This window comes from Pseudonaja textilis, chromosome 3 (genome assembly GCF_049901715.1).
Source record: "Pseudonaja textilis isolate UNSWEBS1 chromosome 3, rPseTex1.2, whole genome shotgun sequence".
In the NCBI taxonomy this organism is placed as follows: Eukaryota; Metazoa; Chordata; class Lepidosauria; order Squamata; family Elapidae; genus Pseudonaja; species Pseudonaja textilis.
In genome coordinates, this window is record NC_141992.1 from 97,983,033 (window position 1) to 97,998,730 (window position 15,698).

General features: G+C 37.3%; 1 protein-coding gene across 1 annotated transcript in view; it reads right to left on the minus strand.

Moving 5' to 3' along the window:
* Positions 1-1,696: 1,696 nt before the first annotated feature.
* Positions 1,697-15,698, minus strand: part of QSOX1 (quiescin sulfhydryl oxidase 1) — a 60,479-nt gene continuing 46,477 nt past the window's right edge. Inside the window, exons 9-12 of the mRNA XM_026703298.2 lie at positions 15,385-15,501; positions 13,642-13,780; positions 11,766-11,951; positions 1,697-8,407 (exon numbers count right to left, since the gene is read on the minus strand). Coding sequence (XP_026559083.1) covers positions 7,569-8,407; positions 11,766-11,951; positions 13,642-13,780; positions 15,385-15,501 — 1,281 coding nt within the window. The 3' untranslated portion in view covers positions 1,697-7,568. The remainder of the gene's footprint in view (positions 8,408-11,765; positions 11,952-13,641; positions 13,781-15,384; positions 15,502-15,698) is intronic.

The following is a 15,698-nucleotide window of genomic DNA, read 5'->3' on the forward strand; positions in this document are numbered from 1 at the left end:
GTCTCTCTCTCTCCCCCCCCACCACTCCAGAGAATGGAGCTGGAGACAGTATCCTGCCATCCCAAATAAAGAATGATTGATTGGTAGGAAAATGGGGTGGGGAATTTTCCTGCAGATATTTTTTGGGATTTTCCTAGGGTCTCTGGTCCACAGGATTTAAAATTATGAGTTTGGTGGTCCCTGAAGTCCAAAAGGTTGGTGAGCCCTGTTTTAGACACTTGCTCCTCAACAATCTCCTGTGGATATTGAGTTCTGGGAGATGAAGGAATAGCCAGTCTATAGTTGATGACTTTAAAAAGGACACTAAGTTTGTGTATATACTTTTCTAATTGCATTTGGAAATTGCTTTTTAACTACTTTTTTATTTGAGACTTTTTTTTTTTGGACCAACAAATCTGGAAGCAGCCAGTGAGTCTGCCTTCAATCAATGGAAAAAATGTAACTACAAGCTTACTAATTTTTAAATGTATGAAGTAAACAATAAATAGTTAAGAGTTTGATTTCAGAATTTTATAAATGAATTAAAGGTCCAGTTACATTTGAAATAAGATTTTGGAATTAATTGTAAAGAATCCTTCTCATGGGAAAATGGATTTGTTTTGATTTTTTTCTAAAACATAATTGAGGTGTGTAATTTTAAAAATTGGACATGAGAGGGAACTAGACTTTAATTAAAAGAGAATACATGATCCTGATTAACCGGTATAGAATAATGCAACATGTTGTACTATAGCATTGTAAATACACTTTTGAAAAATGGAATCAGAAGTTAACAGTAACAATGTCAGTAGCAATGTTTGCTTCTTCGAATTATGTGTCTAAAAGATGTTATGAAAGAAATGGCAAACTAGGAACAGGTTTTAGCTGAGTTGACACTGAAAGTGGATCTACAAATGATAGGCTACAAGAATATGGAAAAAGTCATTGAAAATTAAAAGGGAATTACAAATAAACTAAGAACATATCTGGTAACTTGTTTATATTGGATTTACAAAAGAAATTTGTTAAAAGGTTGGATGAATCTTGTGAGAAGGGGCAAAAAAGAAATGAAATCAAGTTCTTCACCATTTCTTGAAAGCATTAAAGATTAAAATTGCCAGAATAAAAGACAGGAATGTAAAGTTGGTTTATTTGATCAATGTAATTTCTGATAACTCTGAATAGAATTTTACTGACACTAGGATTGAAATGTCAGTGCTTTCCTTATACGTAAGAGATGGGGACGAAGACCTAATTGTTTGTAAATTAAGAAATGAATTTTAAAAAAATGTTTATACTGGTGATTAAAGCTGGAAGTCATTTTTTCTCTTTTTTATTCTTATCTTTTCCTTTGTACTTTTTACTCTTTCTAATCTCCTGTCTTTAGTTAGTTTAGTTCTTTAGCATATGTTTTTACTATTGCAATTGTAATCTTTAACAAAAAGTATTTTTAAAAAAGAAAGAACAAAAGAAATCTTTTATTATATTTTTCAAAGGTACAAAGGAATTTTATAGCAAGCTTTATGAAGGAACTTCAAGTTCAATTTATAAATCTATTTTTTAAAAACCCAATAGTTGTGTAATCTCTCTCTCTCTCTCTGTGTGTGTGTGTGTGTGTGTGTGTGTGTGTATGATTTAGTTTATAAACTTCCCATGTCCTTCCCACTAGTCAGTGCAATGCATCATAATTTTAGAAACATAAAGCAAATACACAGGCTACATACATAAACTTATTTATTAGCAAAAATAAATTTATTCCACTAGATCAAATAATTTGGGTAAACAGAAGCTTCTTGGATCATTTCCATGCAGCATGGTAGAATACAAAGAAAAGGCAGTAAACCAATGGAATGGGACAACTTGGTGCATCCAACTTGCCTTGGGACAACTCACCATGGGACAATTCAACGATTCAATTTAAGTATTTAAAATAAGTTTTAAAATATTTTATTTTTTGTGATTCACATTTCATTCTGTCTCTCCTTTTGCATCCTTTATTCCACAATTTCTTCAATATTAGTGTAATTCTTGCCCCGGGGAGAATTGCCCTGCAGTGAGTTGGCCATGCCCAGTTGGCCATGCCAAGTTTTCCTAGATCCATAAACCAGCCACACATGGATCTAAATAACTAAAAGCTAATAAAAAAAAATCTTCTTTCCTGTTTAAAGTGGCTTATTTTCAGTGTTCCTTTACAAGGCAATCAGCATTATGGTACAGGAGAAAAAGATGACAAATTAATTGTTATATCATATGGCAAGATGGCTAAGGACAGTTTATCTCTGCAATGACCTTTGAGGTAGACTGCCATAGAAATTCTGGGAAACAAAAGGCATATTTGTGAGATCATGTAATTAGCAACTTAAGTGTATACTATACTTATAACACTTACTCATTTATTGGGCAGTTAGTCTGTGGCACAAATATATGGCTTGGTGATTCCCCATCCTTCATCCCAGCCTCAACCAAATTTGTTATGAAGCAGAATGTGACCAGCAAACATCATTCAACAATATGTTCCTTCTTATTTAGTTAAGAGTTGGAGATATATGTGATCAAGAAGGACATACTGTTTAATCTTATAGACCTACTCTGTGATTTTGGTTTTTAGTCTTGACTTTCATATTATAAAGAATGAAGACATCGTTATTGTCACTATAGGATAGTCAAGTGGCAGTTTACAGGAAAAAACTGATCATTAGAATACATTCTGGCTTCTAATAGTCTTTATCACCATATACTTGTGAATGGAAGGGAACTGTTCTGTTTTGCTCATAAGGAGAAAAGAAGGAATACATAGAATTATTAGGAATACTTCTATTATTTCTATTAATCATTTGCATTTGGTAGACCATTTAAACTCCCTATCCTTATCCAAGCACACATAATCTCATACATGTACAGTTTGTACTAGATGGTACCAACTATACTAGGACTTGAGGAACTGTGAAATTAATTTTTGAGGTAATACACAGTTTTTGAGAATAGTATGTTCCTATGTGCCATGAGAGTAGAAGAATTTGTTCCTACTCTAGCTATTAAAATCTTGACTAAAAAGATCACTGAATTATTACCTCTTAAACAGAAGATAGCCAAGAAGAATTTAACAAGTTTTAGAATAGTTTTTCAAACCTACTGTCCCTTCAATAAATTATAGTTTACTATTATGTTAACAGACAAGAAACAAGACTGGTAACATTATTTTTACCACAAACCTATGCACTGAAAGACATTTACATCATTTGAATGAAAATTGAGGCTGCATCTTACTTTGAACACCCATACAACCATTAAACAAACAAAATATAATTCTGATGTTTATTGTCACCCGCAAACAACCATAAGAGAATGCAATGGCAATTTACAATTAAAGAAATATCTTTTATATTAAAAAGCTGTTTCAAAATTTTCAGAATTTTTTTTCTACAACATGGAACCAGACAGTTCAGAACTATATGCTACCTAGAAAAGTCTCTAGTTTCTCATTTAGTGCAAATATGATTCATAGTTAAGTCTTTGACCGACAGACCATAACATTTTAATTGGGGGTAGTAATTTCAATGACCCTTCGTTTCTCTATTTTAATTATACTATTACCTCAGACAGCAAGTTCCTGAGGTTGAAAAATATTCTGTTGGCAGCAAGACCAGGTGCACAAAGAAATTTGTGGCTGAATAATGGATTTAGACCAGCAAAATCTCTCTGGAAGGTGAGATTGTTGAGATAATCCACGTGACTCCAGACAGCAGCTCCTTGTGGGTAGATCACAGGGAACAGTTGTTTCATGGTCATCTTATAAATTGAGTGGCTGAGAGTTAAAGGATACCAAATTATCAAGCTCATAATTGTATGTAACATAGCCTTTTCAAGACATAAAGCCTGCTTGACCCTAATTTCTTAACCACTTTTTGGATTATTTTGTTTATTGTCCTGAAAATATTTGCTGTATTCATTGAGTGAGTTCGCCTTTTTATTGGAGAAAGATGTTTTAAATATGATTTTAAAGACTCTGGAAAAATATTGATTTTTTTTAATTAAATGGCAAAAAGATGTATAGAGTATGCTTTTGGAATGGTAACAAGGATTAAAAGTCCAGATAGACTTGGAATTACAATTCTGAATTAATTAAAAGAATTCATCTTGTCGGAATTGGCGATTGTTTGGGCTTTTTTAAAGAGGAAACATGATGATGAGACCTTGAAGGCTTGACATCAGAGGAAGCTAGAGGATAATACATTCATTTTGTTAACAAAGAAATAAATAATGGAGCAACAAGCTTTAATGCATGTTTTTGAATATTGGTCTTCAAAGTTTTTGATATAAGGGAACACAGGACAATGAAGTTAGACAAGAAGAATAAACTACAATGGACAAATATGAAATATTTAGAATGTGGACTTTACTGTGTCAAGCAGAAAAATATAAAAGATATACTGAATATGCAAATGAAATTGGATATTTCACTGCCAAAGGATATACATTTAAATCAGAAAAATAACTTTTTTCTTACTGGACTTACAAAAGAGACCACGGCTTTCTCTGATCTTAATAAAATGAGAAATCCAATCCCTGATGAGCTGGAAAAATGTAATAAATTGAGGGATACTAATGATTAAGTCCCTTCAGATGTTTTGTCAAGATACTACTTTTTAGACTAGTTTATTTCAAAATACCAAAGCAGGATTGAAAATAAAGCTGAATAAAATTACTAGTATTGCTCAATAGCCAAAATGGAAGATGTATTTGAAAATTTATTCCTCCTTAATTTCTGTTAGGGTTACCAGGAAAATATTCCAGATATTCCAAGAGTAATATCAGTACATATTTCTTGTAGATTTTAAATACTTATACCAGTAGTCTGCATCAATTTTGTTGTCATCAATCATCTATTGCTTGAGCTATAATCAATAGATCCATCCATCTATCTACATACCTATCTACCTACCTATCATCTATGATAGAAGATTAAATTTGAGGGGAGACATCTGACAATCAGATAAGATTTGTACGTGAGGTTTGAATCACAGATTATTGGAGCCCTACTCATATTAGCTCTCTTGGACTGGATAAAGTTTCAGAAGGCACTTGCATAAAGATGAATATCCACCTGCAAAGACAACAGGAGACAAACCAAGATAAAAGTAGCATTCGGGGGGGGTGGGGGAGTCAGTTTCTGAGGAATGCACCTTCAATAATATCTTCCTGTGCTACATATTTTTCCATTTTTCTAAATCCCAGGTAGAGTCACTTTCCTCCTAGTATATGGGTGAGCAACTATGGCAACTTTACAACCTGTGGATTTCAACTCCCAGAATTCTAGGTGCTGAAGTCCACAGGTTGTAAAGTTGCCATAGTTGCTCATCCTTGTCCTAGGGCAGGGGCGTCAAACTCGATTTCATTGAAGGCTGCATCAGGGTTGTGTTTGACCTCTGGGGCCAGGGTGGGTGTGGCCAGCTTGAAGTCACTCAGGTTCGGGGCGCCTGTGGTGGTCGGAGCACTCTGCCAGCAAAAATGGGCTTGTGAACTCCATTTTCATCCGTGACAACCTCCTGCAGCACCCTGCCAGTGAAAACCGACCTCAGAAGGGCCGCACACAGGCCTCTCAAGCTCCGTTTTTGCTGTCAGAGGCATGTGGACTGGTCCTTTGCTGTTTCCAGGGTGGCCCCGCAGGCCAGATCTAAGCACCCCAGGGGCAGGATCTGACCCATGGGCTGGAGTTTAATGTCCCTGTCCTAGGGTAATGGCACCAGGTGGGACTGCAACAAATAGGAATTTGCAATATTTTATTAAACATCTAGGTGTATCATTTGTCTTCTTCCTTCTAACGTCTTATCATTCTTCCCCAGTGGAGAAATCTTGCTAGATTAACGTTTTTTATCTGATTTATCAATAACTTCTTTCTTTTTAAACAAGACTAGGCTATTCCATACTTCTTTCCACACGGAGGCAGCTCAGAAACAATTGGAAAGTAATCCTCAGCAATCAAACTTAATGGCCTTAGAGGATCCTTAGAGGTCCTGATTAATTCTCTCTCCTCCAGAATTCTTTCCAATGGAATGTAGGTGCCCCAACAGGGATAATTCTAATAATTTCAAAAATCATTGACTCATGGCTCAGGGAGTGGTAGCTGCACTCCTAAAAATGCATCTTTGCTTTCACTTCTTCTCTCTTATTATGTATAAAGATACAGATCACCTGGTTAAAAAAACTAGAAGAGATGTAAGTTTACAGCAGGGGTAATCAAAATGGCAGGCCGCATGCATTACATGCAGGCCACGTCCACCCCGGCTCCACAAAGGAAAACACCTCGCAATACATCACGTGATACGGCCAGTTTGACACCCATGGTTTACAGAGTAGGATAAAAAACGGGAATGGCATCAAAGCTGATGCTACCAGGATATGGAGAAAAAGACAAAGGACACAGTGAAAGGACTGAAAGAAACACAGCAGCTAGCAAAAACTGCTACCCTGGTTAGGAGGTTTTGACTCACACTGATCTATCTATTCCACTGCACAGTCTTGACCTGAACTTATTGCCAGCCGCTTTTAATTCTTTACACTAGGAGTTCAAGTTCAAAAACTTCAAGGGCTGTTTTGTTTTCTGTCATCTGATCAAGGGAAAAAGCTAGACTGCATGGGAAATACAGGCAAAAGTATATTCTACACAGAACCCTAAGACAGGGGTGTCCAACCTTGGCAACTTTAAGACTTGTGGACTTCAACTCCCAGAATTCCTCAGCCAGCAAAGCCAGCAAAGTCATACAGAAGGCCGAGCAAACTCCCTCAATTTATATTTTAGATGGTTATGGAAGGGAGAACTTAATTCTTTTTTATTTGCTTGATTATCACCATTGGCAAAGAACACCGTATGGCTGGTTTTACCAATGGTAATTTTATGGTGGCACAGAAGCTTTGGAAAAGAGATTAAGAGTGTTCAAGAGATCTTCCAGCACAATATTTTAGGCTGCTTGTATATCTAGGTTTCTTCACAATGTTACAGGATTTGGACAAGGCACAAAGATTTCAGAAGTACCCCTTTGTTGCTGGTCCTAAACTCATCGTGCTTTTTCTTTCTTAAAACAGCAACAGTATTTGCATTGAATTCTGACTATTGAAAAGAGGATCATACTACATTTATCTAATGAGATCTGAATCCTTTCTGTTTATTTAATGCTCTCCCGCCACCAAAAACCAAAAACAATAAAGAGCCCCTGATTCCTCAGACAATCAGCCTGTCACCATGTGCTCTGAAATATGACCCCATGCCTCTTTTGGCACTACACTCAGCTATTTTATTCTGGTACAGAATCACAATTGTATAAAAATGATCTAGCAACTGGGACAAAACAGATCTGTCTGTTCACTAGGTACTCTTTCAAATATAAAAGTAGCAATTTCCATGCATTTTAGGAGATCCAATAGCATACTCTACTAATTTGCACCCTTCACAACCAATATATCATCTGTGTATTTTTGCATCTGTGTATATTCAGTATAGGAATTGTTAGTTTAGTGAAAGATCACCACATCAAGCTGATATGCACATACTCCTTCCATTATCTAATGGCTACTGTACCTCTCCCTCGATTTCATGTCAATGAGTAGCCTAACCGGGCCTTGCGGTAACTCATGCGCATGCGGAAGAAGGTGTACATGCCCAACAGGCAGACTGAAGAAAGCAAATACAAGAGAACACACAAGCTGACATCCAACCGGGAGAAACCCATTCCCAGGATATAGATCCACCGGTTTTTCCTCAAAGTATTCTCCTTTTCCACTTGGATGCCAGAGAACCGTTTGGCTCCCAAGTTCTTATGCCTCAGGGACTCTCTAATATAATCAAGTGAGTGTCGGCCCTCATTCTCCATCAGGAACAGCCGAGTGTCCCTTTTAGTCCGCCTCTCTCTGATGCTACTCTGTCTTGCCAGCTTCAAAGCTTTGCTCTTAAAATGCTGCTCACTAAATGTATCAAGATCAACAATATCCTCCACCATTTCTTTTGCCTTTGTGCTCATCTTGACAATGCTTGGTTTATGCAGCTCTGGAGAACCAGGTTTTCCCAAATCAAATTTCTTCTTTTCTACTTTCCCAGTCTCTAGCTGCTCTGTCTTCTTGTCTTCATCTGGCTCCTTTTGATTACCCTGGTCATTCTCTTCTCTTCTTCCTCCCTCTTCCAGCTTCCACTCAGCTTCATAATTTTGCTGAGCAACATTTCGACCACTTCTTGTTTGATGCTCCAGGGGAGAATCCATGTAAATATTTTTTTCAGAAAAATGCCATTTGAGAAACATCAAGACTCGATTCTCATCCCACATAAACTTGTTCCCATCCTGCAAAGAACTGTCAGTTGGGGTGTAATGGCATGAAGAACAGAGGCTTTTGGGAGGCCACTGGATCTTGGGAAACATGGGATCACCAGTTGCTGTACCTGAACAAAAAATTGAAAAAAATCTTACTATCATGCTATTCAAATAATATTCTCACATGCACCAACATTCACAAGCTACTTAAGTCTATAAGCAGCAACTGGTTTGACTTATGCCTAATTACTGCCTCCAGTACCTTATTGTTAAAAAGCCATAAAAATGCTTTGTTATGATGGACATTTATGAAGCCAGAAAACTTAACACATTATTCACTGTAGATTATACTAAAGTTTTGCTAGTATTAGGAAAATTTATATTGATTATTATATTGCAGCATACCATCATCATTGCCACCACTTGGAAATAATACTATTTTTTCACTTACAAAAGTAAAATTGCATCTTACAGATTAATCTGCTTTCCTTGCTCCCAGCTATTTTTTTTAAAGCACCATGTAGATTACCTAACACCTGACTTGCCTTTGCTAAAAGTGAACCATTACAGTAAGAACTTTAAGCAGTTAAAGTCCCAGCACTTCAGTCAAGATAAGCAGAGGTCACATTTGATAGAATATAACAAACCATTAAACTGTTTTATTTTGTTTTAGTGGCACATACTGTTCTCTTTTTGTATTTTTGTTTAATGATTTTATACACCCATTCAAAGTTGCTTTGTTTGAGTTTGATGGCCATATATATGTTTTGAATAAACAAAGGTAAATAAATAATTTTTTGCCTCCCTCAAATTTTTCAGAATAAGGCAGGCCAAGGATATCCAGTTTTTATCATTTCTTTCTAAGTGTGTGTGTATGTATGTATGTATGTGTATATATATATATATATATATATATATATATATATATATATATATATATATATATATATATATGGATCTTTGGTTGTTCGGGTTTTCTCCCGCGTAAGATTCAAGTATCTAGGCAACGTTTCGATGAAGTCTCATTCATCATCTTCAGGCTTCTGTCTTCGGCTCTTGCTTCTCAGAGTGATGTGAGATTGCAGCTGCTTCTTCCTTTTAAACAAATACCCGCGAGAACCTCAGAAAACATATATATATATTAAGAAAACGTGTGTGTGTGTGTGTGTGTGTGTGTGTGTGTTTGTTTAAGTTTTCGCGGGTACTTACATGTATGGTATTCAGCTTTGTTCGGGTATTTTCCCATGTCATTATAGTTGTGCTTTTAAAGTTGCCGAAACTTTGCTACAACTTTAAAAGCACAACTATAATGACGTGGGAAAATACCCGAACAAAGCTGAATATATATATATATATATATATATATATATGTTTTCTGAGGTTCTCACGGGTATTTGTATGTGGATCTTTGGTTATTCGGGTTTGCTCCCGTGTAAGATTGGAAGTATCTAGGCGACGTTTCGATGAAGTCTCATTCATCATCTTCGGGCTTGAGTAACTCTGAGAAGCACAAAGCCGAAGACACAAGCCTGAAGATGATGAATGAGACTTCATCGAAACGTCGCCTAGATACTTCCAATCTTATGCGGGAGAAAACCCGAATAACTGAAGATAGATAGATAGATAGATAGATAGATAGATAGATAGACAGATAGATAGATAGATATGTATGTATGAGAGACATAGACCCAATTATATCAAGTCAACCTTCTGTCTCTAATTATAGAGGAAAAGGAACATGACCTTTACACACAGATGCAGGAACTGCTATTTAGGCAAAAAGGGCTGAAATAGTTTTTAAGTCCAGAGCAATTCAATAGACTATAAGAAGAAGAAGGTGCAGCAGATCAGATTAGATCAGATAAATGCAGATAAGCATTCTATTGGTATACAGAGAATTTGCTGAGAATAACAAAGAAAGATTCATATTGTGGAAACATCTTATGGATATTTGAAATCATAACATCATAATTTTAGTAAATGCTTGCAATAAAGAATTTGCTGTCTATATTCATTGGACGATTCCCTATTGTTAGTAGGCATGCCATCAACATTCCCTTGGACTGTTGACAGTCCAAAGCATTTAAGCACTGACTTTAACAGGCATCTATTAAAGGCCCTGGTGAAATTCTGAAGAGGATTTAGCCTGTTTATTGGCTGTTATTTACCCTGGGCTTGAAGGAATAAATGTGTGGGTAGGTGTCTGTATAAAGAGAAGAAGAAAATATGCCTTGGAAGATCAGAAATTATGTCCCTAGGGATAGACAGAGAGGGTGGGAAAACCCAAGAGGAACAAAGAGTAAGTAACTCCTTTGATTCCCTGGCTTTGATTCCCTCAATGAGTCCCTCTACTTTCTCCTCTCACAATCATCTGTCAAGGGGAGTCACCTACTCCTCCCCGTGAGGGAAAACTGGACTGTAGAACAAGGGACTGCATCTGTCTGTGAGAAGCACAGCATTTGGGCAGCAGTCCTGGAGGAAGGTCCTCTCAAGGCACGCGTCAGCCGTTAGAAGCCCCCATTAGAAAAGATGAGGAAGATTTAGTAGCTAACTCTCTGGTTCAAAACCACCAGCCGCTGACTTCTTTCTGAGAACAAGAATTGGTGTTGGCTGTCTGACCCTGTCTGCCCCCTTCCAAGTATTCTTCACTGATTTTGTTATGGCAGGCAGGGGTTAACTCACAATGCTCTTGCCTACAACACTTTGCTGCAATTCCTCCTTTTGTAGGGAAGGAGGGGGTGGTTTCCTTAAACATGGTGGGTGGCGAGGTGCCTTTCAGGTTTCTTTTCAAGTTGCCTCAGGGTTGAACCAGGGAGTTAGACGACTCTGCAAGCCAAAAATATAGGCTTGTTGGGCCTCTAAGCAAAGTGTTCCAAGAAAGAATTTTTTTTTATTATTTTAGAGTCAATGAAACAGATGTGCCATGTAAACTCAATCAAATAAAAATTCTCTCTGTGTACGTGTTTCAAAAATGCTTCCATTTATAATTGGAACTATCTAAATCACGAAACAATCTCTCCCTTAATTGCAAAGCATGATCTTTTGATGTTACACTAAGTGATTCACGGGGATTCGCTTAATGACCACACTGCTTAGCAATGGAGTTGCTGTCCCTACCATAGACAGTGAGGACTACCTTATAGGTTCTTTTAAAATTCCTACACTGAGTACTTTTTCCAAAGGTGGAAACTGATATTTTAGATATTATGGAGTCCAGCTCCCAAAAGACTTGGTGTTCAGTGAGATAACCACTATGGTGTAGATGCTGGACTAAGATCATGGAGACCAGGTTAAAGCCCATCCACAATCATGGAAGCTCACTGGACAAGCTTGTTCTCTTTCTGCACAGCTTAGCTCCAAGGGTCGTTCTTCTGAGGCAAATCCAACAACCAATTAAGCTTCTGGAAGGCCATATATTGCTAGGGAAACAGGATATCTGCTGGTTAAAATGGTCAAAAAATAGACTGCCCGGAGCAGAATCCTCACCTGCCAAGCGAGCATTGACCCTGTTATGCCTTGACCAAAGCCACAGCACAGCCTCATCCCTGTTCTTCACCTCATGCATAGATTCAGCTGCCATTCCTTCAAAATGCTCTGCACACATCCTGCAGCCAAAGAAATTGCGGATGTATCCTCTCATTGTAGGAAGAACTTCAGGTATACCTGAGGAAGCTGAAAATTAAACCAGAATTGTTAACACCAAAGGGAAAAATAAATAAAGAGTTAAAAAAGTAACCTGCAACAATCACTATCTTCCTAAAGTGAACTCAGATCATGTTTTTTCTCCAAAGCACAGCTGACTTTTTCCCCTGAAGCCGAGCAACAGATGAAAGGGGAAGAATGCATTTGCCCCTGGTATTTTTAAAAAGAGCCAAACCTTATCAAGAAAGGTATCAAAATCTTGATAGAAGGAAAAGAGGTACAACTAATACCCATAATTTATTTATTAAAATAATTTATTATTACTTGCTAATCAAAAATAAACAGATTTCTCTTTTGCTACTTTGAACTGGTAATGCAGTCCATCTAAAAATATCTATGAAATATTTTACTGTCAGAGCAAACGACCATTATCTGAATATAAATGGAGAAATCTCCCTCATGTTTGTATATCATTACTACCATTTCTTTTCTAAGTAATGTTTCTGACTTAAATGCTTCCTTCTCTCTCTCTTAAAGCCATAAAATTGTATGCAATTATTTGGATGAGGTGTGACAAAATAGTGTGGAACTAGTGTAGTATAGCAGTAGCATAGTGGTTCCAATGCTAGACTTGGACCAGAGACACTAGTTCATGTGTCCTCTTGATCCCAAGCTCAGTGATGCTATCTGACCAGCCTGGTATCTGGCAAGAAATGGTAATAATGGTATACATTTTTACATATGCATATACATAGGGGTGGGCTGCTGGGGGCTTGCAGGGGCACGGGAGAGCCCCTAGCTAAGACTCTGAGGGGCTCCGAGAGCCCCCAATAACCTCAGAAAGACACGCAGCAAGGGAAAGCTCTTAATAGACTTAACTGAACTTCTGGCCATTCAGCCAAGAGCATTTCTCACCTCCTAAAAGTGTTGCAAACTAGATAAACAATCCAATCAGCACTTGCAAAGGAGAGCCATTGAGAAAATCAGATAACATAGCCACTAGCCTCTGAGGGGATTGATTCCCAAATAATAAGGATCATGTAACTCACCAGAAACTCCACTAAGATCCCAAGATCCCTCTCAGAGTCATTGCTATTAAGCCTGGTTTCACCCAGTCTTTTATTTAAGTATTAAATGCATGAAATAATAAACAACTTTTTGGTATATATCTTTCTTAGGTAATTAGGGCAAAGAAGCAACATCAAGTTGGCCACACCTACCCAGTCACATGACCACCTAGCCATGCCCACCCAGCCAGTCATTAGGGCAGAGAGCCCCTTGCTAAATTTGAAGCCCACCCCTGCATATTCATATATGTATACTTATACATATACACACACACACAAATATGAACATAGGGGATCTCACAGAGCAACGGTTGTAAAAAATAAAATTAAAGAGGAAATCCCATGCTTTGTGATAACTTCTCGAAAAAAAGGGAGATAGATATTTAATCACCACAAGCAATATTAAAAATAGTATGAGAGCAATTGTGTCATTTCTATTCCTCTTTTATTTATTTTTTAATCTGAGAGATGAATGGGAAAAGACAGAGCATTGCCAGTGATGAACCAACTCCCAAAATGTTTTCTAAGTATGTTCAATCTCATCAAAATCATAATGAGTAATGTATCCAAGGACTATGACTGTGGATCCAGACCTTCCATTCTGAAGTCCAGTGTGATTGAATGGGATATAAAGCTTGAATGAAGTTACTTACCAGACTCTTTTTGACATGATGCTTGAACAGTCAGGTGATGGAAGAGAGTCCAGAGTCCACATGGAAAACCCCGGAAGTGAGGCTTGCTTCCTTGACATCCCACCCAGTGAGGTCTCTCAGGTAATGTGGCATTTGGAAACTGAAAGATAGGAGGGAGATTGAAGGAAAAAGGCTGTGCACAGAACAAGACACCTTATTTTATTCCCTAAATGAACCACAACATGTCAGGTCCAAGCAAAAGAGAAACAAAATCAAGGATGGGGTGAGGAAAAGGTAGATAGAACAAAAAAGCAGCTGGGAGCTGCTTAAGAAAGAGAGTATATGAAGCCCTCACCCCATTCATCTCATCAAGATTTAGTTTTATTTGCAACTTGGAACCAATCTGTTCGGAGTAAAATTTCTGCCAAACTATGAATGACTTGCAACCATTCAATGGAATTGTACAGAGTGGGTTGTTCAGGGTTCAAAACAATTGTTTTTTTTCTGGTTGTTTTGTTTCATTCATTCTCCTAATGTTTTCCCTATGTCTGGGATTTCCCCTTTTTGCTCTATAGCATCATAGCACTGGGCCATGATCTCCTTGACTTCCCCAGGTTGTTTCCACAGGCAGCTTCTGGACTGCCTGCGTACAATGGACAGTTAGGCTTTTTGTCCTTCCCCTTGACAAAAGAAAGAAAGAAAAAAGAAAGAAAGAAAGAAGGAAGGAAGGAAGAAAGAAAGAAAGGAAGGAAGGAAGGAAGGAAGGAAGAAGGGAGGGAGGGAGGGAGGGAGGGAGGGAGGGAGGGAGGGAGGAAGGAAAGAAAGAAAGAAAGAAAGAAAGAAAGAAAGAAAGAAAGAAAGAAAGAAAGAAAGAAAGAAAGAAAGAAGTTTGACAAGAAGATAGATTAAGCAAGGGCTGCCCACTGTTTCTGAACCATCCGATTAGTAAATTCATTCATTCATTTGTCCGTTCGATCAATCAATACCACCACCTATCCCATATAAGTAATTCTCAGTGATGAGCAGCATGAAAAACTTTAAAATAATAGTCAAAGTGACCATTATCTGCCTAAGTGGGAATATGGAAGGTGGCAAGTGAGGATTTCCCCCATGTTTTAATGTAATTATTTCTTTGGTTTATATTTCTCCCTTCATTCAGACGCTGTCATTGTACTCCCTTTTATTTTTCCCCAGTACAACAACCGTGTGAGATAGGCTGGGCTGAGAGTATGCGGCTGACCCTAAGTCATGCTGGCCACTTGCAAACCAATAATTTGGAGAGTAATTTTTATGTTATGCAAAATAAAACAGAGGTAAAGAACGTTAAAAAGGATAGTTGTAGAGACAAATAATACAGCAAAATACTCTGCCTTAATTGTAATTCTAATCTGTTACGAACATTATTCAATTCTCAAGAAATGAATGAAGAACCCAATCGATGCAAGAATTGCAAATTATTTATCAATAACATTTATTAAAGCATAAATTCCTTATTTTTAAAGTATCCAATAACACCAAAGACAATATATTGTTAAAGAAAAACTTAAACAGAACAGTGTGTGTGGATCACAGAAAATATTTACATCATTCATAATACAACTTAATGAAACTCAATATACTTTTGCCATAAATTTAGATTTTGAGATAGCTCCATACTATATGATAACAATGGCATTTAGCAAGTTACACTTGGAGCTTGAAGCGTTGGAGACAAAATACTAGCAATATCTAGTGGGCTTTATATATATTTTATATATAACCTACCTCCTTTTTATTCTTTAGAGCTTCCTCCCATTCACTCTGCAAAACAATTGTCTTTGGTCTCAGCCATAAATCCAGGTTGTAAAGGAAATTCTTGACTACCAACCGCCCAGCAAAATGCTGAATTTAAAAATAAGAATGGGAAGGAAAAGATTAAGAGGAGTAGATGGAGTCATTCTCCGAAGCATGTGTGTATAGCATCATGGTGTGATAATGCAGAGTATATTGAATGACATGTCAAATTCATGTTGTTAAAAAAAACAACCAAACAATATTACATTAACTTGGGGGGGGGAAACACCTCTGTCCCAAGTAGG